This window comes from Lygodium microphyllum, chromosome 19, assembly GCF_053477565.2.
Source record: "Lygodium microphyllum isolate KBCC chromosome 19, Lygodium_microphyllum_v1.1.10, whole genome shotgun sequence".
Classification (NCBI taxonomy): domain Eukaryota; kingdom Viridiplantae; phylum Streptophyta; class Polypodiopsida; order Schizaeales; family Lygodiaceae; genus Lygodium; species Lygodium microphyllum.
The window spans coordinates 11519029-11542845 of record NC_141153.1 but is presented as its reverse complement, the minus strand read 5'-3'; the positions used below and the strand labels follow the sequence as shown (position 1 = coordinate 11542845).

The 23817-nt window shown below is 39.4% G+C and overlaps 1 protein-coding gene across 16 annotated transcripts; it reads right to left on the bottom strand.

Annotated features, from left to right (window-relative positions):
- Positions 1-2718: 2718 nt before the first annotated feature.
- LOC148019565 (uncharacterized) lies at positions 2719-23108 on the bottom strand. Of its 16 annotated transcripts, none has more exons than XR_015694823.1 (4): positions 22627-23108; positions 22426-22482; positions 7822-8046; positions 2719-3214 (listed from the first exon to the last, which is right to left on the bottom strand). XR_015694823.1 is itself a non-coding variant. In XM_087699567.1 (4 exons), the coding sequence occupies exons 1-4, from the start codon at positions 22834-22836 to the stop codon at positions 3211-3213; spliced, it is 177 nt and encodes a 58-aa protein (XP_087555693.1). In that variant the 5' UTR covers positions 22837-23108; the 3' UTR covers positions 2719-3210. The 16 variants fall into 16 exon arrangements, 7 of the variants coding, with proteins under 7 accessions (XP_087555693.1, XP_087555689.1, XP_087555688.1 ...); XM_087699567.1 differs by having other exon boundaries at positions 7822-7923; positions 22823-23108; XR_015694830.1 differs by lacking the exon at positions 2719-3214 and having other exon boundaries at positions 7564-8046; positions 22596-22681; positions 22823-23108.
- Positions 23109-23817: the final 709 nt, after the last annotated feature.

Here is a 23817-nt window from a genome sequence, read left to right as displayed (position 1 = left end):
CATCAATTGGCTATTGATTTTAAGTGGGTAGGATGAAGAAAATTTAGCATAGCCACATTTAGCCCTAAGTTGGGCCTACATGTACTTAGTTGTCAATTTCAAAATAGGATTACCCTTAATCCTCCCTTTTCAGCAAATGGATGGCTTTAGCAATTAGATTTAAAGGAAATTAAGAGAGAAATGTAGAAGTACCTCTTTCATTGTTGAAGGTGGATGATCATGGAAGCTCCAACAACCATATGAGACTTGAAAAGCATGATCTCCAGCTTGAGGTGGCCAAGAATATCTTCAAATTGAAATTCCTAGGATGAATATTCAACTCATAAACTCCAATTCTTTCCAAGAAAGCTCCTATGACCATAAGCTTGATGGAGATGATCCTTATGAGCTCCAAATGTGACTGGAAATTGAAGGGGAATCAATGATGAACCTTCCAAGACAGTAGAAGACTTCAATTCTTGAAGAAGAGCTCTCCCATTGAAATACTTGATCTTGCATATAAGCTGTCCATATATTTACAACATCAAAATAAAGCTCCATTCTTGCAATGTTGAAGGAAGACCTTCAAATTTTGCAAAATCCAATGCCTAGAAGCCTCAGGAGACATCAAGAGCCAAAAACCCCATGATTCCAATTTTCAAAGACAAAAAATTTTGAAAGAATTAAGTGGCTGCCCTATTTGCCCGAAATCAAAAGAAGAGGATGATCCAATCTTGCTTAAAATCCTCGATGTAGACCCAATGTGTGTTGTAGATGCTTCCTCTTGACCTTTGGAAGCTAAAAGGTATCAATAAGAAGCCAAATCTTCAAGAAATTGAAGGAATCTTCATGCTGTCCATTTTCAACCATGGCTAGGTTTTGAAGCTCCAATAATTTCAAGAGAAAGTGATGAATTTTGTTTCTATCATGCTTAGAATTGGAAGAGATTTTTAAGTGAACTTGAGTAGGCTAGAAGCTAAGCTTGGCCTCCATTTTTTTAACTTTTATGAGGGAGTGTGTCCTCCAAAAAACTTGCGCAAACAGTCCATGAATATACTAATTTACCTCATGATCAAAATGATGCTTAAGCAAAGCATATAGATGTTCTATGTCAAGCTTACAACATGAAGAACTGATCTATGGTAGCCATTTGGACCATCAGTGCACTGGGGAAAAGATAGAAGCAAAAAGAAAGAAGAGAGAGAAACCCTCTTTTTACAAAAGCAACCATTGTTTTAGTCCATTCTTAATCCATGTTAATCACAGTTAACTCAAGGACCTCTAAAATGTCATGAAAAGAGCCACGACCTGCTATTTTTCACCATAGAATCTCCAGTTTCTTCATGTCCAACTCCAAGAACCTCCATATTAGTGATGATGACTTGATGCAAATAACCATGGCAAATCATGGTTTTAACTGTGTCCACCACTGTAACTAAATCTTGTACTCTAGTTACTTGTTACCTGTCCCTCTGACTAAATTTCCCCAAGAAAATGACTCTTCCTATGGATCAAAGTCCATGCTCCGATACCAATGTAAAGTAGCTAATTCTCACAGTAAGCAAAATAATTGGAAATGCAAGAAAATACACCATATGTGCCAAGAAACCATAGCCAAAGTGGCTATGTATGAAATTATATTGCCATGGAAGGCTGAGAATCATAGATAAATGTTGCAACATGAATACTCACCGCATGCTAAGGTGGGACATGGTATGCACCCTATGATCATGGTGGCTAAGAGTATGCACCCTCTTAGATGGTGGGAGGAAGGAAACCTCAAATCTTGTATTCTTCAAATGGCAAAAGATCCTTCATATGTTACATTTTTCTCCTTTTATACTTAACCCTAGGCTAAGGCATTTATACTTTATTACACTTATCTACAATTGGTCTACATGGTGGTGATGTTGTTATTGAACCAGATCTTCAAAAGTCTAAGGATGGCAATCGTGTCCCCAAAAAGTCATCTATTGGTGGAGTGAAGACTAGAAGGTTCCTATACTTTCATAGGAGACTTAGTAAGATAAACTCTAGGAATAGTAGCTCAACTATTAGATATAATCAGTGAAATACCCTACATAATGTTAAGGATCATACTAATAATGGACAAGCTCAGAATAGAAAAGCCAATGTTTGGTAAACACTAGAAAAAAAATTCTTTTATTGTGATAAAATTGAGTGGAATGATGATTATGTCAAAGACTTCAAAAACCAATTAAACCTTTTTAAAAAGGCAATGACATAAGCTTGGGATAATCAACACTTCATTGACTATATGGTAAGAAGTTTACATATGTATGTCTCTTTATTGTCTAACTCATATAAGGTTTTTTAATTAAATTTCTTTATTTGTTAACTATGTAGTATATTTTACACAACCATGCTCCATATTTTATCAAAAAATATAGATCTCTATCTTAGTCAACAACCCAAGGTATGAAAAAATCACATTATCAAGCAAGAACAAAATACTTTAAACACACAAGTCATGGAGGTGGAAGATACAAAGCAAACAATTTAGTAGAGGTTTTTCAATAGTTTTACAAACAAATTTGGCACAAATTCAAGCTCAGACACAACTACATCATGTGATACATCATCTTTGGCAAGGACTATATCCACTATTACCCAAAGAAGAAAATGAAGATATTTAAACTCTTGTGCAAAGCAAAGATTTTCAGAATGGTTACAAACTAGATAAAGAGATGGAAAAAGATGGGTTTCAAGAAACCCTTAACATCTTTTAGTTTGACTCTATAGTTGGAAAAGAGTCTTTAGTTTTAAGTAATTCACTAGGTCCTCTAGAGGACTCTTTTGTTTCATCCTACTCAATGAGACCTTTGCATTTTAGGAACTCTTACTTCATATAGCCTGGAAGGAGCTTCAAATTCTTAGTATCTCCTACATGGGAGAGAAAATAAGAGCCAAGAACTCCAAAGTATCCTACCCTAGATCCATTGTATCCAAGCATGAAGCCAAAAACTTTTACAACTTCTTCTTTCTCCACCAAAATTATCTTGTTTGAACCTCTATTGAAAACTTGGGATCCAATCACCTTGGAGATAGCTTTCAAAGCCATCATTGGCAAGCTTAGCAACTTGCTATGATAAATTGCAACTATTTGATTATTTAAGCTTTCAATATAATGACCAAGGCCTTGATTTTTGCCAAGATTTAATGGCCTTGAGCCCTTGGCTCTTCCAAGAAAGTTGTTTGCATCTTCAATTTCTATCTGCACAATAAACCACAATAGTGTAAAATGTTAGTAGATAAACGTCCAATAATATTTGTCTATAATGCATAACATACTCTAATATAAACCACAATGGATATCTTAGAATTATCTTTCATACCTTAGGATTTTCATATTCTTCAAGAATGCTATCATCATAAAGATTTATTGAACTTTTTGATTTCTCCTCTAATGGAGACTTAAGTATCCCCCCCTTTTCATATTTCATAATCTAATTAATACATGAATGTAAAGCTACAAAGCTGTCTTGAAAATTCTCTCCCTCAATATCAAAACGTGTTGGCAATTCTTATTCATAACCTAAAAATTCTTATCATTTTGACCCCATGCTGCAAGGATTGCCAAACAGTAATCTTCTCTAAGATAAAAAATATATTGAATATCATTTAGCAATACATATCTATTTTTATTGATGAGATAACTGAAAAATATTAACACACATTCAAGAGGACCTGTTTCAATCTCTACACTCAACTCGATCTCCTTTTCTTTCACTTTTATAATGTTTTCACTTTTAAACAAAGCAACATCAAATCTCTACACTAATTGGTTCTCAATATCCTTCTGAAACGTTTTTTCCTTCTCTTCAACCTCTTTGCTTACAATATTCTCTATCTTCTTCTCTTGTATTGTATTTGAAGAACAACTATCCATGAAGATATACAAAAAATCCAATATCCTTATGTACAATAATACATTAATGCTAATTCCGATGAAAATGGCAATCTACTTCCCACTTCTTGAATTCCTCATCAATAAGGCTAAACCTTGTTTGCAAAGTTGTTCTAACAACATTGCTAGCTTCCATTACATTACTATAATGGACAAATCCCTCAATCTTTAAGCCTTCCACATATTTATTTTAAAACTCTCTAAAATTCTTCAGTTTGTCTTTAAGATTTTTCAACATCTCTTGCAAATCAAAGGGAACATTGAGCATATCTCTAATGTAAACAAATCTAGATGAATTTCGAGTTGCATGGAGAAAATCAAAGAGCTTTTCATCACAGGTGTATCCTCTAGATTCTCTTCCTCCATTTCCTCTAAAGAAAACTTCCTTTTAGTCATTCTGATTACTCACAAAACTAAATCCTAAAAACAACAAAGTAAATTTAGGGACATAATATACAAATCCACATTTACTCACATCTAGAAGACTAAAGCAAGTTTGCTTAAAAATTTTAGTCAAACCCTTCGTAGAATTTCTGCCTACTTGATATTCTGTCAAAAACTCACTCTTGGCTTTAAAGTTTAGACTCCTTATATATGATATACTCACCAATAAATTTTGAGAAAGGGTTCAATGTTATGTTCCTCCTCTTAAACTAAGAAATACAGAAATAATGTTACCTTCCTCCTCTTAAATCAACAAACATAGAAAAATGTGCAACAATGATACTTTACTTCATTTATCTTGCATGTTTAAATCTCCCTAAGATAACACACATGTTAAATTGGTTAAAATGCAATAGCACTGCCTTGTAAAAATTGAATTCACCCTTTAAGCAATAAATGAAACATGCAATTTTATGTCTCATTGATAAAATTTTGTTATATATTCAGGACTCATGAAATACAACAATAATGATCCAAACCGCTTCGCAATTGATAAAATCGTGTTTCATACGTCAGTCAATCCAAAAAACTTAACGAAATCATGTTTCATATATCTAAAAATTTTATTTAAGATCATGTATCTAGAATATCAAAACCACATCATTCAACATATGTACAAGATTAAACCAAGATTGATAGAAAAAAATAGTTAAACCCTTTATAGAATTTCTAACTTCTTGATGTACATTTCTCCTCTTAAACCAACAAACACAGAACAATGTCCAACAGTGATATCTTATTTCATTCATCTTACATGTCAAAATCCCTAAGATACCACACATGCTAAGTTAATTAAAATACAATCGCAGTGCCTTTCAAAAAGTGAGTTGGCTATTTGAGCAACAGAGGAGACATACAATTTTACATTTTATCAATCGATTTTTATTTTACATTTAGGACTCATAAAACACGATAATAATATTCCAAAACTCTTTGCAAATGATTAAATCGTATTTTTTACATTAATGAATCATTTCACAAAAAAATAACAAATTTAATTATATTTAATGCCTTGAAATTCACGATTACAGAGAAAAAGTAACAAGAAAATGTTTGATACTTGAGAATTTTATTTTCTGCTGAGAATAAATGGGTTTTTGTAAAAATATGCCTAGTTTGACCTTGCGATGCACTCAAGATAAGTGGTTTGTGGAAGACAAAATAAAATGTACGAAAAAAAAATTAACATAAACCCGACCCTGAGTTATTGTGTATATATGCTAACGGTCACCGTATGTTTGTTTGAGAAGTACTGTGCACTCATTAAGAAGAGGTACATTTAAAATTTAAAAAAAGAGGCTAAAAATTATATTTTACCTTTAAAAAGTGAAGCCATACAAGTGCTATCATGCCAAAAATGTCAATGACACGTGGCACAAGTTTCAAGGCAAAAATGGTCTACTCGTTGCACGTGTTAAGTTAACTATGCATTATAACAGTCACACATATAAAAAAACATCCGTTTAAACCCAATTTCTGATCTGCAAGAGTTTTTTGAAGACAAAGCTCTTTCCATGCTCTATAAAACCAACATAAGAAGGCTAATTTGCTCACAACTCAAAATTATTCCGCAGACACAAGGCAACTTGGGAAGATTTCATCACCCAACATATGTGCCAAGCCCTAAAAAATATAAGTTTTTTGACAAATCTAAGCTAGCTTTATATCAATGTAATGAATCTTGCTATATGTTCCCAAAAAGAGCCTGACATATAAAACGTAATTAGTCATGGCTCTCCCCATGGAAACAGTAGTCATCTCGCGTTTCATATGTCAGGAGGAATCCAAGTTTCCTAAATAAAAATGATGGATCAACAGAGCTAGATCACACAGAATGATAATTTTGCTTCCACTGATGTTAATAATAATAATTATGAGTACATCAACTATATGAGTAATGGATTATTCAGCTTGAGGTTTAGATATTAATATCGGCATTCAAATTGAAAGTCCTATAAGGTTTTTTTTTCATTGTGGATAAGATTTAAATATTATTGATGTGAACATTTAGATAGATATTCTCTCAAGGGTTAAACTCGTTGAGAATAAGATTTAAGATTTGCTAGATGACCATTGTTCTATCATAAGACTTATAAAACTTCATGACATAAATAGTCTTTGATGAAATATGTATTAAAAATATAAAAAAATGTGACGTGTGAAATGCGAGGTGTAGGTTTCTCTTGTCTAGAAGGCCCAGTTCGTGCTTCATATGTCAAGGGCTTACATTGATTGATTGAAATTTGAGGTAGACTATGTGAGTAGTGTTTTTTACTATTAAATAATGATAGATAACATTATATTAGAGATTTGGAGATCTGTTCTAATTTTGAGGTATTTTTTAATTTTTCTAGATATTTTAGATGGCTAAAACTAAGGCCATTGCAAGAAGCAAAAAGTTTATCCTAGAGATCTTACTTCAAAGATTCATCAATTCTCCAAGCCTTCCAAACTTACGAGGAAATCAAAGCCATGGAGAAGGTTTTCACAGTGTGTTAGATACCTAAAGGAGATTAGAAGGGCAATGAAGGCTCTGGATAATGCAATTCTAAAACTGACTTTTCAAAGGCTTGTCAAAGAATTTTGTGACAAGCATAGTCTTGATAGTTTTAGATGGACTAGGGAAGCTCTCAATTGTATTCAGAAGGTTGCAAAAGATTTTTTGATTAAGTTTTTTCAAGATTCTTATATTTGTGTTGTTCATGCACATAAGCTTACACTTATAGATAAAGACATGATAATTCTCAAGAGGTTGAGATATAGGTTTTCAAAGGTCCTTGAGCCAATGCTCCTTTTTTATGTGAAGGCTTTTAATATTTTAAATGTGCCTCCATATAGAAAAACGAAAGGTGATCCAAGTTCTAAGGTTGAAGATATCACCTAAGAAAAGAGCACAAGACTACATGAGAAAGAGAAAAATGTCACAAAAGAGTGGGCAGATAAATGAAAGGAGTATAAAAGAAAGAAAGAAGCAAAGAAAATAAAGAAACTCCCATCTTTTAAAGAAGAGCTATTAACCCTTTTTAAAAGAGCTAACCCTAAGGGCTTCAATGTCTACTGCTTTGTACATGGTGATATTAACAAAAGATCTGATATGGTATTTTTTGACTTTGATTATGTTCAAATTCTCAAGAATAAAATGAGAGAAGTAAACGACTCTATCATTCTTGCTGGGATGAGGTATAATATATCAAAAATTATTTTTACTTGTTATATTTTTCTAGCAATAGACTTTCATGTTGATGCTTACTATCTCCATTCCTTTGCTATGTGTAATACATAAGTTCCCCTTTGATATACAACAAAAAATTGAGGTTCTTGATCCATCTATCTCATATATGAGTGAGTTTGATGCAAGTGTATTTGATCATTGGTTCAATCCAAGAGAGAAAAGTAATCTATTTGACACTGATCACCATTGCCACATCTGTGAAAATATTTGCGACATTGACTGGGTTATGAATGCTGACCTTAACCCTTCCCCTTGCTCCTTGTGTGTGGTGGCCAACTGCATGGCATGCTCCAAGGTAGCAAGTCCACAGAAAGCGTTGCGATCAATCCATACAGTCAAACTGTTGAAGAGTACATAGTAAATCTACCATGATAGCAACCACATAGCTGAAGATGCTTTTAAAAAGTGTCACTTGGAACCCCAGTAGAACAGAAGAGATTAGAGTCTGTATAAAATCTGCAACCTGTGAGGCATTGCTCCACGAAGAGCCAAACAATTACAAACATAAGATTTTGATAAAACCCTTCTCTTTTCTTAAGTTTTTGCTACCAGGAAAGCTCCAGCAAGACACCACCAAGAAAAATATTATTTGCTTCAATGGGAGCTGGCTCTTCTAAACTTTCTTTAAATTTTGTTTCGCATCATCTATCTTTTTATTTCTCAGCTGCAGTAATTTCTATGAAAGGGATATAGGCAAGCACATTTCCGCATGTCCCATGCCGACGAAGCATACTTAACTACCAGATTTGGTATCGTTACGAGCTGTTTCTTTTGCAATATTCCAATATGCGGTTCTGCACGTTCTACTACTTCCCATCCATTTCCGATACTGATCATAGGACACCATGAGCAACAAGGTGTTAAGGTCCAAGATCTAATGCTGACTGAGATGAGATGTAGTTCAGTCTTTGGATCCCCTTTTTTTTATACAATTGAATATTTTCAACTTATCTGGATAAATGCTGCTTTGCCACCTTGCAATAGCTTTCTTTTTTAAGCAATGCATTTCCTTTTTCCCCCCAAGAAAACAACACGTGAAATGTATTGCTTGAAAAAGACAGTTACAACTGAAGTGGAAAATTAGCATTTATCCATTTATGGTTTGCAAAGAAAGTGGAAAACAGTGTTAACATCTCAACCAGCACACGACAATGCATATACAAGGTAGTACATCCTCCATGCGTGTTGGGGAAACAATTCTTCACATAGGCTAACAATCTGAGTGCCTTTTTCCAATGGATAGTTTTCGATACAACTTCCATTCTCTAAGTATGAAAATATAGATTTGCCTTCAGTCCAAATGAATAAGGACAAAATGGAAGTGCATGTATGGCATCAGAATAGATTAGCCTACTCTAAATCTAGGTTGCCAAGGCCAAGTAGAAATTTATCCAGCAATGTAATAATTCAACTTTGTCCTAATAGTTGAATAAATTATTCTGTGGTTCCTCTGTAGGATAAATTTCACTGAACGAAATTCTGGATGTTGTACAATGTCATGAAGTGAAACAATCTGATTGAGCAATAAGACAGGAGGTCAATCTTGTTGATAAATGTGGTGCCCCTGTGTACAATGTATGTGAAGAAATGAGAGGCGAGGAATCCCATGTGCATAGAGGTATATTGGGCCTGGGTTCATTGTGTTCATCTATCTGTTCTTCAAGCAATGCAAAATATTCTTGGTGCTATGATGTAAGTTACTCCTTTTCATCCTCTTACCTCGTTATTTTTCTTTTGTTTCATGTCCTATTTTATCTTTCAACCTCATAGCTATGCTATACCTCTAGGTCCATGATCTCTATCATGGTATTAGAGCCATGGTGAGCTATGACTAGCAACAACCAGCAGGATAGCAGTTTCTTCTTGTTGCTCTTTGAGTCATTTAGGTTCATGTACTCTCAAATCTCTTCTTGTATAGACTAGCAAAGTGAATGTGGGAATTCAACCCACCTTCAGCCTCCATTGGCATTCACTTTCCTACACCTCAAGGCCTTATCAACTCTCCTTTTTATGAGAAATGGGAGAAACTCACATTTTCTGTGCAAGGTTCTATCTGTTGGCATCACTCTCATTGTTGATGGCAGCACTTTCAGCATCATTTGTTGACCTTCAGACTCGGCCATTGTCAATTTGATCATCGTCCTCTTCAAGGCATGGAGTCGAATGACAATCACATGGATCAAGGCACGCAAGCAAGAGTGCTCATTACTGATAAAGGCTGATTATGAAACTTTGAGATTAATCGTAGTTGATTATGAGCCAGGATTGTGAAGACAAGGGAGCTACAAAGTGCACAAAGAATACCGTCAACTTGAATAACAAATGAATGCCAACATGAAAGAAACAAAAATGGGAGAATGAATACAAAAACCTCTACACTAGTGAGACACGAAATATGATGAATCAACATGGAACATAAGGACTGGTGCCAATTGCTAAAGAAGAGTGACCTCTTTGTCATATATATTAATCATTGCAAGCACACAATGGCACTATGGCATATGAAGCAATACATCACAACCCTCCAAAGGTATAGTAAAAGGCTCTTTGCTCTCCACATAACTCTGAATGCAGAGCTAAAGCTTTCCAATAGTGGGCATGATTGGTTCTGCATGATCTTTACATGCCGTACCAATTTCATAGGTTCTATCTCATCCTCTCTTGTGCCAAGATGGGCAGCCATGACTATAGAGATAAAGTTTGCACAAGCACCTAGATCAAAGAATATCGATGCATGCTAATCCCTCACTTTACCCCCAAATGCTACATAACTCCATTGCATCATCATTGGGCTGCTACTAAGCACATTGGGGACCAAACCAACTGTGGTTTTGGGCTTCTTCCACTTTCAATCACCCTTATTTTCAGCATTTTCAATTTGCTGCCTATTGGGACAGTCCTTAGCCATGCAGTCCTTAAGCATATGCCCCTCATGTTCATAGACAAAACATTTATTTGCAGCCATCAATTCCTTGCGTTTTGCAACATTTTTTCATGTCCCCTTTTGCTGTTTTTGCCTCTTACCAACACTAGAATCCGACCTGTCTCATTTCTCAACCTTGAAAGACTTCTTTTTGGTCTTCTCATCATCTCCTTGAAGCAAGATGATTTCCCACACAGCAAAGCATTTGATGTATATGTCATTTGAATTAGCGAAGGCATAATGGCCACTATCATTTTATTACAAAAATCTTCAATCTCCTTGGATAGCTCACAACAATACTTCTCTATCTACTACAAAAGTGGGACTCTATGATAGAAAGTAACGGGCAGCAATGCTTCCTAAACCTTTTTATTGTGCCGCTCCCAAGTTTTTGCACTCAGAAGAATCAAGCTTATGCCAATCAATCATTACATCAAAGATCACACTACGATTCTTCCGCTCCAATATGCCATTCTCCCGAGGGGTGTTTGTATTGGCAACTCCTGGTGGATATGACAATCTACACAAATCATAGTTGAGGCTGTCTCCTTTTCTCTGTCTCTTCTCTCTGTGTTCACTCTCTCTCAGTCTTTGTCCTACGCTTCCGCATCGCTGCACTCTGACATGGTATCAGAGCGGTGAAGATGGATTGACTGAAGGCTGAACCTATCTGAAGAGGAGATTTCAGCGCGACACAAGGCTGCGTTTCCATGATTCGAGGGCGAGCAGGAGGGCTGCGCATTGGATCAAGGCTGAAGCGAGCGTGGGCGTGCAGGAAAGAAGTCTAATCGGTGAATTTGCTGCAGGTTATTGCTGTTCGAAGGGAAGGAAGGCTGCGTTTTAGGCCTTCCATTGCAGATTTTACCTTTTCATCTCCTCCGGCGGGTGAAGAAGGTTTGGACAGCAGAGGAATCAGCCCTAGAAGGCTGCGTTTTCACAGTCAGAGAGGGTTGATTTTGTGTTTGTGCAGGTATTGCAAGTTAACATGTCTACAGAGACTGATTTGGAGTTCCAGGCGATCATGGACAGGAAAGTGCCTGTCCTGTTAGCTCTTCCATTGGATCAAAAGCTTGATGGTGACAATTACCGCATCTGGCGGGTGATGATGTTGGCCATTTTAGAGTCTTATCATTTAGCGGAACTGGTGATGGAGGAGATTAACAAGCCCTTGGTGAGGGATGAGTCCAAACTCTCTTCCAATGCTCGTGCAGAGTTGACCAAGGCTCAGTCTCATTGGAACAAACTGAATGCCAGGATTTGATCTTTTTGGTTTCTGTCTTGTACCACAGCCGTGATAGCTCACATCGAGCACTTGACGGTGGCTCGTGAGATATGGCTGGAGCTTGACCAGATGTACAACCAGATGACCCTGATGAAGAGGGTTTCTTTGGAGGTGCAGATGCGGACTTTGTCTGTGAATAAGTCTTCTTCGCTTTGGGAACACATCAACAAGCTTCTGCAGCTTCAGATGCAAGTTCAAAATGCGAGAAAGCCTATTTCCTCCAAAGACATGGCGATCACTATACTATCCTAGTTGCTGCCATGATTCGGTACTTGTTATTCTGCTCTTATTGCATCAGGGTGGGAGCCGACTCTTCGGTGGGAAGAGTTGGTTCCTATGGTCTTGGACCAGGAGGAACAATTGAAGGGACAGAATGCTTCCAAAACGGAGGCATTGGTTGGTCAAGCCTCTCAAAAGAAGGGGAAGGACCAAAAGAAGGAGGACAACAAATCCAAGAAGGACAAGGAGAAGAAATTGACTTGCCATATTTGTGGAAAGATCGGTCACTGGAAGAAGGATGCTGCAATGACAGCTCCCCAGGCTCGAGAGTGGATTGTGGATAGTGGTGTCTCACGGCACATGACTCCTTTTGTTGGTGTTGCCCATTTACGTCCTTCGCGTGGGCAGATTCTCTTTGAAGATAGCTCTTCTGTGTCTATTGCTGCGCGGGGTGAGATGCAACTTATTCCAGATGAATGTGGTGGTACCCACACCTCTGAGGTGTTGCATGTGCCAAGATTGGGGTATCATTTACTTTCGGTCCATAAGATTTATGCTCTTGGCCTCTTGGTGGAGTTTGACAGTGATACTGCTCGAGTCCTTGATCGTGGATCGAGGAAGGTTCTCTCTACAAGGTATGAGGAGAATGGCGTCTACAAATTGAAGTCTTCTTCAGCTCTTACTTCTCTTCTTCTTACTTCTCAGACACAGTCCGAGTTATAGCATGCTCGGTTTGGCCACCTGAACCAGGAGTACCTTCGGAAGGCATCACGAGGATCGTTTGTCCGAGGATTGACGGACATAGTGGTGAGCCATCAACCATGTGTCTCCTGCATTCGTGGAAAACTGCATCGGGATGCAATTCCCAACAAAGCTTCTAGGCGGTCTACTTCACCCATGGAGCTTGTATCTACAGATCTTTGTGGCCCGATGAGGACCGAGTCCCTGAAGGGAAGCTTGTACTTCATATTAATTGTAGATGACTACAGCAAGATGACTTGGGCCTATTTCTTGACTTTGAAGTCAAAGACTTTCTCTCACTTCAAGGATTGGCTTCTCTTTGAGGAGAACCGTTCTTGCCGGCAGCTGAAGACCTTGCGTTCAGACAAGGGAGGTGAATTTATATCTAATGACTTTGCTCGTTTTTTTGCAGATAGGGGCATTTACCAGGAGTTTGCTGACACCAGCACTCCCCAAGAGAATGGCATTTTGAAGTGGAAAAACCGAAGTGTGATCGAGATGGCTTTCACCATGATGGAGCACTGACAAACACCTCAATTTTTGTGGGCTGAGGCAGTGGCTACCGCAGTTCACATCCTCAATCAATCTCCCACTTCGGCCGTTGACAAGATGACACCTTTTGAGGCTTACTTCGGGACTAAGCCTGATGTCTCTTATTTTAGGATCTTTGGGTGTGACGCTTATGTGCACATTCCGAAGACGCAGCGTGATAAGTTCGAGGTGGCTTCCCAACGACAGGTTTTTGTTGGCTATAGCTTTCAGTCCCAAGGTTATCGTTTGTTTGATCCCGTTAAGCGAGATGTCTATACAAGCCGAGATGTGCGGTTCGTGGAAGTTCCGGCCACATAGGGGGATAAGGAGCACCCCGTCCTCGGAGATCCAGGGGAGAGTTGGGCTCCTAAGACAGTCCCTTTGGAGCTAGAGTCTCTTAATGGAGATTCTTCTTCTGATTCAGAGTCTTCTCTTCCATCGGCCACCCCCAAGGAGCTTCCGTCGGTGGATGTTCCTGAGTCTTCAGCAGATGGAGAGCGACCGGGAGAGGTTCTTCCTCCTCCTCGTTGGGCTCGTGACATACTCCGAGATTCAAGGATCGAGGGGTCCCTCAGGATGAACCGTAGGATGAACCGCGGAGGTCACGGAGAAACCAGGCACATTCTTCGAAGCTTGTCTGCTCCAACTATTGTTTGCTGACCCGTGTTATGCAGAATCGAGAGCCCACTTTAGTGAAGAAGGCTTTGTAGTCTGATCATTGGCGGAAGGCCATGGAAGCCGAGTTGGAGGCTATTGAGAGGAATGGCATTTGGTCTCTTGTCCCTCGTCCCTCTCACAAGAAGGTGATTGGTGTCAAGTGGGTCTTCAAGACCAAGTACCTTAGCGATGGTTCTTTGGACAAGCACAAGTCTCGCCTTGTTGCTAAAGGTTTTGCTCAACACCCAGGCATTAATTTTCATGATACTTTTGCCCCCACTGCTCGTATGGCGACTATTCGAGTTGTTCTTGCCTTGGCTGGGCATAGGAGATGGCATGTTTATCAGTTGGATGTGAAGTCGGCCTTTCTTAATGGTGACTTGCAAAAGGAGATCTATGTTGAGCAGCCTCCTGGCTTTGGATCCTCGGATGGGAAAGTTTACAGGTTGAAGAAGGCCTTATATGGCCTCAAGCAGGCTCCGCATGCATGGAACAAGAAGATTGACTCGTTTCTTCAGTCGAATTTGGGATATCGGCACTCCAAGGCCGATCCGCAGCTTTATGTGCACACTTCCGAGGGTGGTCATGTGTTGTTTGTGTTATATATTGATGATTTGATTTTGACAGGGGATCATGCACAGAAGGTCTGAGAGACCAAGACAGCTTTACATCAGGCATTCGAGATAACGGATTTGGGGCTTCTTCCTTTTTTCTTAGGTCACAAGATTTATCAGTCTCAAAGGGGGATTTTCATCTCTCAGCAGAGGTACATTCAGGAGCTCTTGGTGACTTTTGAGATGGAGACTTGTCAGCCCATTACTACTCCTATGGATCCGAATTGGAAGGCCACTTCACACTCAAATTCTCCCGTGATGGATGCTTCCCGCTACCATCAGTTCATTGGATCCTTGATTTGGCTTCTCAACACTCACGTTGATCTTTGTTTTTTGTTTTGCTGTGGGTCTTTTGGCAGGGTTCATGACGGAACACAAACAAGTACATTGGCAGGCTGCCCTGAGGATTCTTCGATATTTGAAGGGGACCTCATCACACACACTCTTACTATTTGCGTTTGTTGATCAGCATCTACTGTCACTTGCATTTACAGCATCTACCTCCTCAGACAATCTGACTAGTGGTCACAGACTTGGCATCTGTCTCCGATGGACGTCACACTCCGACATTGCTTTGCCCTTGAGCACACTGTACACTCTTACATTCATTTACAACATTCATTCACTTTGGAGTTTTGTTCTCTCTCTCCCTTCTTCTGTTTGTGTTTGAGTTTCTGTGTTTGAGTTTTGAGTTTTGTGTTTAGGATTTGAGTTTTGAGTTTTGCGTTTCGGGTTTGAGTTTTGCCCTCTGTGTCTATGTCTGTCTCTATGTGCTTTTGTCGTGGTCGTACACTTTGTGTCCTCGGTGCAAACCCTAGTAGTTTTCTTCACAACCACCATGCAAAGAAGAGCAATGTGAAGATAGAGGAAGTCAATGTAGTCAATCACAAGAGTGACAATGGAAATGATGTACTCTTTGCTTCTTCTTTTAGTGCACAATCATTCATTGTAAATTCTAATGATGACATGCATACTTGGATTCTTGATTCAAGTGCTTCACTCCATGAAACACCACACCATGAGTGGTGGTTTGACTACAATGGTGGTAGACATGGTGTTGTCCACTTTGGGGACAACTATGCATGTGACATTGCAGGGATTCGCAATGTGACGTTGGCATTTCAGCAAGGTTCAGTGTTCACCTTGCATAATGTGAGGCATGTACCCAACTCAAGAAGAGCTTGATAAGCACAGGGCTGCTAGATGATGAAGCCTATCATACCACTTTCGGGATAGCAAATGGAAAATATATAAGGACTCTAGAATTGTTAGCAAAGCCTCTAAAAGTGATACTCTGTATCCATTACATGTATCTAATGTGTGTGATCACGTTGTGTATCTTCGTGGCATAGCCAATTGGGGCATATGAGTCAAACTAGAATAAAAGTACTTTCTTGTTTGGGTTATTTGCCGTGTTTAAGATATGCTGATTTTGATCATTGCATATTTGGTAAGCATACTCAAACGTCACATAAAAAGTCTCTTTCATTAAAATCTTCACCCTTAAGATTTGGTACATTCAGATGTATGTGAGATGTCAAGGTTGTCTCTAGGGGGAAAGAAATAATTTATCACATTTGTTGATGATACCACATGCAAAGTATGGGTTTATTTGATCCATCATAAAGACAAGGCATTAGATAAGTTTAAAAAATTTCCTAGCACTTGCTGAAAATATGACCAACAAGACATTAAAGTATCTTCACTCTAACAATGACGGGGAATACATGTCCAAAGCCCTTCAGGCCTCTTGTGACAACAAAGGGATAAAGAGGGAGCTCATTGCTCCTTATAATTCTCCCCAAAATGGTGTTGCAAAGCGTATGAATAGGACTATTCGGAAGAAGGTGTGTACTATATTGTCTCATACTACATTACCTCATGGATTTTGGGCAAAGGCTGTTATGACAACCGTACACTTGATAAATCGGCACCGAACAGGCCGTTGGGAGGGAAGTGTGGTCAGGTACGCCACCTTCGTATGCACACTTGAGAGTGTTTGGCTGCAAGGCTTTTGTGCATGTACACAAAGAAAAACACAACAAATTGGAGCCAACGTCCTATAAATGCATTTTCCTAGGATATGGTGACGAGGGTGAAATGGGGTATAGATTATGAAACCCCGAGAAAAGGAAAATTGTACGCAGCAATGATGTTATCTTCTGGGAAGGTCACATGCATAAACAACCCCAAAAGACTGAGGAAGTCAAAAGGGTTGTGTTTCAAGAAGAGATTCCTATAGAACAGCAAAGAGAGTGGCCGTTGTACAACAACAAATACTTGCTGTAAATGACCCCATAAATGCAAGGAATGATGCTGAAATTGATCAACAAGAAGTTTCCCATGATATACCATAGTTTCAGCAAGAAAATGTGCCATTTGAACAGTCGGAACAAGCAGGACAGCATACTGAACCATTTGAACAACAGGCTGTTAATGCAGATTTGCAAGCTGAACAACTAGCAAACACTAATTTTTGGGTCCGTAAGTCGACCAAAAATACCAAACACCCAAATAGGTTTGTTCCTAGTGCAAATTATGTTGCCGATTATGTCATATCGACACATTGTGGTGAACCGTCATGCTTCAAGGAAGCAATGGACAAAGAGGACAACAAGAAACGGCATAAAGCTATGCTGTCAAAGATGGAATCTATAAAGAAAAATGGTACTTGGGATTTGGTGCATTTGTCCAAGGGGCAGAATGTCCTACCATGCAAATGGGTTTACAAGATGAAGGTCACTTCTGGTTTCTCACCAAAGTACAAAGCACAACTTGTTGCAAAAGAGTACGAGCAAGAACATGGGATTGATTTTGACAAGATTCTTTCTCCTGTAGTCGAGATGACTACTTTGCGAACCATATTGGGCTTGGTTGTATGTGAGGACATGGAACTCGTATAGATGGACGTAAAGACTACTTTCTTACATGGTGGTCTGCACAAGGATATATATATGCAACAGCCAAAGGGCTTTGTGGCCAAGGGCAAGAAAAGAAGGTATGTAAACTCAACAAAAGCTTGTATGGACTAAAACAGGCACCACATGAATTGTATTATACATTTGATACATTCATGCAATCTCAAGGATTCAAAAGGAGTCAAGTGGATCACTGCTTATATACCAAGAAGGCAACAGATGGCAGCCTTATTGTGTTGGTTTTGTATGTGGATGACATGTTGATTGGTGATAGGGATGTTCATGCTTTGGATACATTGAAGCACAACCCACACAGCAATTTTAACATGAAGGATCTTGGTGAGGCAAATCACATTCTTGGAATACATATACTCAAGGACAAATCGACAAATCTTCTTTATCTGTCACAACAAAAGTATGTATCCAAGATTTTGCAACATTTCAATATGGAGGGGGGGGAAGCAATTGCCGTACCATTGCCTCCATATGTGAAACTCGATGTAAAGGACAGCCCTATATTTGATGATGAAAAGACTAAAATGGTCAAGATTCCATATGCATTGTGGGTAGCTTGATATATGATGGTTGCTACATGTCCCAACATGGCAGTATATAGAACATCCCAGTAGAAAGCATTGGGAAGTAGTGAAAGGTATCATGAGATACCTTAAGGGCACAAGGATTTGTGCATTTGCTTTGGAAAGCAAAAGGCATCTGTCATTGGCTTTACATATGCAAACTATGTTGGTCATGCTAACTGCAGGAAGTCTACTTCAGGGTATGTATTCACCTTCATTAGGAGAGTAGTTTCCTAGACTTCTAGACTACAGAAGTACCTTGCATTGTCTACTACAAAGGCAGAGTATGTGGCTGCCACTGAGGTATGCAAGGCGGCTTTATAGCTTTCACATCTGGTGGGAGAACTTGGCATTATCGAGAACCTCTGTCCTCCACTGTGATAGTCAGAATACTATCATGCTAGCATGGAATCCCATCTTTCATGGAAAGACAAAGCGCATACAGGTGAAGTATCACTTTATCAGGGATGTACTTGATAATAAGAGCATTGAGCTTGTCAAGGTACATACAAATCATAATCCTACAAATCTTCTCACGGAGGGGTCTTCCAGCAAAGCAGTTTGCTCATTACCGACAAATGATGGGAGTTGGATAGCATATGTATTTCAGCTTTGTACATACTTAGAATTAGCTGATTCTTTTCTTCAACCTTAAGGCACATTGCCTTTAGGTGGGAGATTGTTGAGAATAAAGAGCCACCATGCCTTGTATATGTGTTCAGGTGTGAACACACCCTTAGCACTTGTACTTTACATATATCTTCTAAAAATCTAAAAGAGGTACACAACTAATTGTACCCACACATCATGCATCTCACACTCTACTCTCCACTCTCCATTACTGCTCACCTCTCTCTCTTTTTTTTTTTCCAATGAGCATTGCTTTGATGCTTGATGCCTGGTAAGTTGAAGCTTTAATACAGAGATCAGAAAGACTCAAATTTCAAATAGTCTCAGGCTACCATATGTAACTAAATGCCCAGAAACTTTCAACTCTCAAAGAAAGTCTGACCAAGCAATAAAACTTTTCGTAGAAGCATCAATTATAATCACTACCAGACCCCCATTTTAAAGACATTTACATGCCATGTACTGAAGCTTCAAGAAGGTCAAGGTTCTGAACCATATGGCAACATAGCAACTGCTACTGCCCATCCCTCCTCATTCAAAAAGTTGAAGGTTGAAGCACCATTCCGAGAATCAATGACCTCTAACTTGATGCCGTTCAAGCACAGAAAGTCTCGGATTGATTCGTCAACACGTACAATTCTCCTTCAACATCCAAGCAGCAATAGATCTATTTGTGTGGAAAAGCTGGAGCAGGCCTCAAAAGCTGAAAGATCGATAAACTGTCTGGAGTTACCTCCGATAACTTCAATGGCTTCCATGTCAATACCAAGGTGCCAAAGCATACGACAGAGCCTTCATGCGACACGCCATTGATGGTAAAATCGGTGTCATTGTAACCCGTGAAAGGCACCAACCTGCTCTCTTCAGCCACTTTCTCCATGAGGTTGATTTGCTCGTACAGACTCATGGCTCTCCTGGAAGAAACCATGCTTGCAGGAGCCGGCAGTTGCAGATGTTGTTGATGTCGCCATGCCTGAAAAGAAGCCTCACCTCTCTCTCTCTCTCTCTCTCTCTCTCTCTCTCTCCATCCATCCATCCATCCATCTCTCTCTCTCTCTCTCTCTCTCTCTCTCTCTCTCTCTCTCTCTCTCTCTCTCTCTCTCTCTATATATATATATATATATATATATATACACCCATTACCATTACTGACCATCGCATCTCCACTGTGCATTTGTCACTTCATCTTCTATACAGTTACCCCTTTTCTTCGTCATCGAGCCACCATCCCCTGTTGCTTGGCCCTTGGTCCTTGGTGTTTCTATGCAGCTTATGGTGCCTTTGATAGTTCCTCACTACTGTCTCATAATTGGGTTAGAGGCTTGGCTCACCCATCCCCAACTAGAGTTTTCTAGAGTGATCCATTCAAGGCCTCTCCATTTCCATTTGGCATTGCCCTTTGGGGGCCTTCAGCTTGATCAAATATTTATATGGAGAGCGGGTCTTGCTCCTTGGCTGGCTTTCTTCATCGATGAACTACATTGGCATTGGCACTCTTCTTGCCACCCTCAAATCCGCATCTCCTTTGGCCTTCCACCACATTCAAGATCTGAGAAAGGGTATTAGCAGTCGTGTGCCTTATGTGGTCATCTCTTGCCTGAGAGCCTCAATCTGAGTCATATGAGTACATTAGGAGCTCTAGCATTATCTTTATCTGTCATTTTATATGTTTTAGACACTTTGGATGGAGGGCACATTAATGCATTTCTTTTTGTGCACTTTTGGCTAATTTTTAAGGGGTTTGGCTACATTTAGTATTCTCTCTCTTTTTTGCCTATATATAGGCAGCCTGTCCTCCCACTTTCATTAATACATTATCCATCATTGGTCCTTCATGATCACCCAACACTCCTCAATCATCCCCCTGCTACCGTCTAGCACCCACACTAACACGTAGAGCTGCGTGTTGGGCCCAACTATTGCAGCCTTATACCTTTAGCCATTGCAGCCACATTGTTCCTTCTCTCTCACCTCTATTCTCTTTGTCTCCTCTCCGTGTTCACTTTCCTCTTTCCCTTGCACACTCACAATCTTAACCCAGAGGCAAATTGGCTGTCCACTCATAAGACCTTGATTGCTGGATTTTGTTGCTTACAGCTAAAACTAGTATACCATTCAAAGGTGATAATTATTATATTTAATGAAGGATAAGATATAGCTTAAAAGCGCCACTGCTGTAGATGCAGCAGTGTCTCTCTCCGTTCATAAGGGAGGAGTGACTTACATCCAGCCATAATCCTGATAGCTGATGGCATGGCATCAGGCTCCATGGGCAGCACAACAGGCACAGAAATGGCTATTGCAGGCAAGCAACCAGGCAACCTGTATGTACTACCGTGGTTTTCATATCGGACAGTCAAAATGGCAGTAAAGAGCCTGAACATCCAACCACTTTGGCCAGGTCTGCCAACGGGGGAAACAGACTATAAAAAGGAATTCTCCACCAGTTCCCAGATCAGATTATTGTCATGCTTTTGTAATTTTCACCAAATGTACCCAGCCTTTGCACTTTTACATCCGACCAGAAAGAGCATTAATAGCATAATCTTAGCACTACAAGGATTCTGGCACTCCAGCATGAAGAGTCGTGTCACTAGCAACCTAATTGCTAGTACAGAAAACAAATTAAAATGTGGAAACATTTTGCAATCATTACAGCATCACAAATATGAGAGAAAAAAATGCACAAGCAATGGAAGCCTGATGCGGTTAGGTCCTGATTCTACATTTTACCTATTGTGTTGACTAATTTGCAGGGGCACTTTCAAAAAGAAACAAATCCTGCTATGAGAGAATGTGGGATTTGTTGCATCTCATTGGGATCATCCAAAATGGTTGCTGCACAACACTTGTATTCTGAAATGATAGCGCTTTTGTTCCAGAAGAGTATAATGCAGAACAGAAGTCTCCATTTCTTAGACAAAAAACTAGGAACAAAATTGCAGCAGTAACTGATAGCTAAGGGCTAACGCAAATTCTGTTACATGCAGTGGTTGTCTATGCAAGTGCTGTCCCACCTGTGGCTTCTTTGCATTCCATAGCATTGGAGCATATTCGATGTAAGGTAAATAAAACTGTGTGTCTAGTTCTCAATATGGCTAGTTCGAAGAGCTTCCTGTTATATAGCTGCAAACTACAATAACTAGACACGCCCTACTACTGTCAGACTAAATAAAGAACCTTGCGATTGGTGATTCTATGTCCTGACAATGTGTGCATGCCTTTTGCTAGCTAAGCTGGAACCTATAGCCAATGCAGGAGACTTTGACCTTGTCTTTTTCGTGTCCCCTAACTTAGAAATGGATGACAAGCATAAAATGGCAAGTCTATTTACTCAGTTAGCTGTTTATTTTTCTTATGAATAAGCTATCAGGATCTGACAGATCAAAGTCTTTGCTTGGCAGCTACTGGCCTGGTGGAGCATGAAAGTCTTCAAGAAATTATCTTGTGTTCATCCATCCTACCTTCTACACCAGAATATTACACTTGCCCTTCCATGCATGTGAGTGAGCTAGCATAGCGTGTACAAAACTTGTCATGGCTCTTTACAGGTCGTGGTCTAAACTTGTTCCAAGTCACTTGGTTAACCTTGAGGCATCGATGCAGCTTCTATGCAGCACACTGCGTGCATTTACAAGCAACAGGGCTCACCATAGGATTCACGAGGTTAACCAGCTGGTATAAGAATACTTCCACTCTAGCATGTTGTAAGACAATGACTGTGGGAAAATGTAAAAATGGAGTCTTGCCTGTAGGAAGATTTGGAAAAAGCTTGCGGAGGCGACATCAGCCTTGACATGTTGCACCTAGGAAGAAGTGTTAAAGCATAAGAATAAGGAGGTAGAAACTGAACGTGAACTCAACGTCACTAAGATAGTGATTGTTTTTGCTGAGTGTTCATGGAAAACAGAGGTTTAACCTAAAAATGGATATAAGGAATGATGACTGACAAGCTTAAAGTTCGAGCACCAGAAATGATCTCCTTGAAAACTGTTTTTCCTTTTCCTATGAACAAGTAAAAGCTTTGGTTGAAATGCTCCAATATGAAGGGATGATGACTGACAAGCTAGTAATACTTTTGAATCATTGCGCTTTGATTCGCCAGAGGGGGTCATACATTGTTGGAATCTTTGAAGCAACTTCTACCTTGAAGCCACCATCCTCTGAGCTCTAAGGCAATCGTCCAATGCCTCCACTGCTTCCTTCAAAGGACGTCAGTGTGTTGCAGTCGACCATCCCTCTGATTCCACTCTGTCAGACTTAGGCATATGCTAAAGCCTAAAACGATTGAATGGTTACAAAGTTACGAAGTTACGACAATAATCATTTGCGTCTATGTCCCATATTATTGCAAAGGTAAATTCCGAAGCGCCATACAGTCAAACAAAAGCACCAAAATCCACACGACTAAGTAGTTTTTATTGTGCACTGACGAAGGTGAATCCCAAAGAGTGACCAATTTGGAGCATTGACGGGGAGGATAGGATTGAGATAGAACTAGGGTAAAAGAGGCCAATAGGTTGCCACCAAACATTGATTGCCTAAATCTTGTTGCAAGTAGCATCGATTGAAGTTTTGCTCATCTGCAGGGATGTGCCTATGAAGCAACATCTCTTTTTTTTAAATGCACCATGTGAAAAATAGAAAGTCGCAAAGAACACAAAAAATACACTCGTAGATCTAAAAGTTCCATATGGAGGACCAAAAAAATGGCAAGACTTGAACCCTCGCTAAAGCATTGCACACTTAACATGTCCCTAAAACCAAAGCAAACCTTAGTATAAGTGAGAATTAGGCGCCCCATGCCTAGATTCTTCTAGCACTTCGTGCCTGTGTTCTCCTAGTACTTTGCCTTAAGGTTTAAAAACACATTTCATATGGTAAGAAGATTCGTGGAAGGTTGGTATAAGAAACATAATCCAAACTTTGAAAGCTTTGGCAACTTATGGGATGTGGCACTCACTATTGCATATGGAGTGAAAAACCAACATTAACATAATTAGCCTAAACTATACCTCCAACAAAAACTTATGACTATTTCTCAAAGTTTCTCAAAAATAGGCACAAGTAATGGTGATTCCTATGGCATGCATATTATCCTCCGTTAAGCCAATAATATCACATAATTTTCAACACCCATA

What these genes read in the sequence shown, in the direction of transcription:
- LOC148019565 (XM_087699561.1), bottom strand. Translation starts at nt 22,791, where the DNA reads ATGACCCCCTCTGGCGAATCAAAGCGCAATGATTCAAAAGTATTACTA. An exon ending in GGTGCTCGAACTTTAAGCTT is followed by an intron (nt 22,483 to 22,626) that starts GTCAGTCATCAT and finishes ACTTCTTCCTAG; the next exon opens with GTGCAACATGTCAAGGCTGA. An exon ending in TTTTCCAAATCTTCCTACAG is followed by an intron (nt 8,047 to 22,425) that starts GCAAGACTCCAT and finishes AATGCCTCACAG; the next exon opens with GTTGCAGATTTTATACAGAC.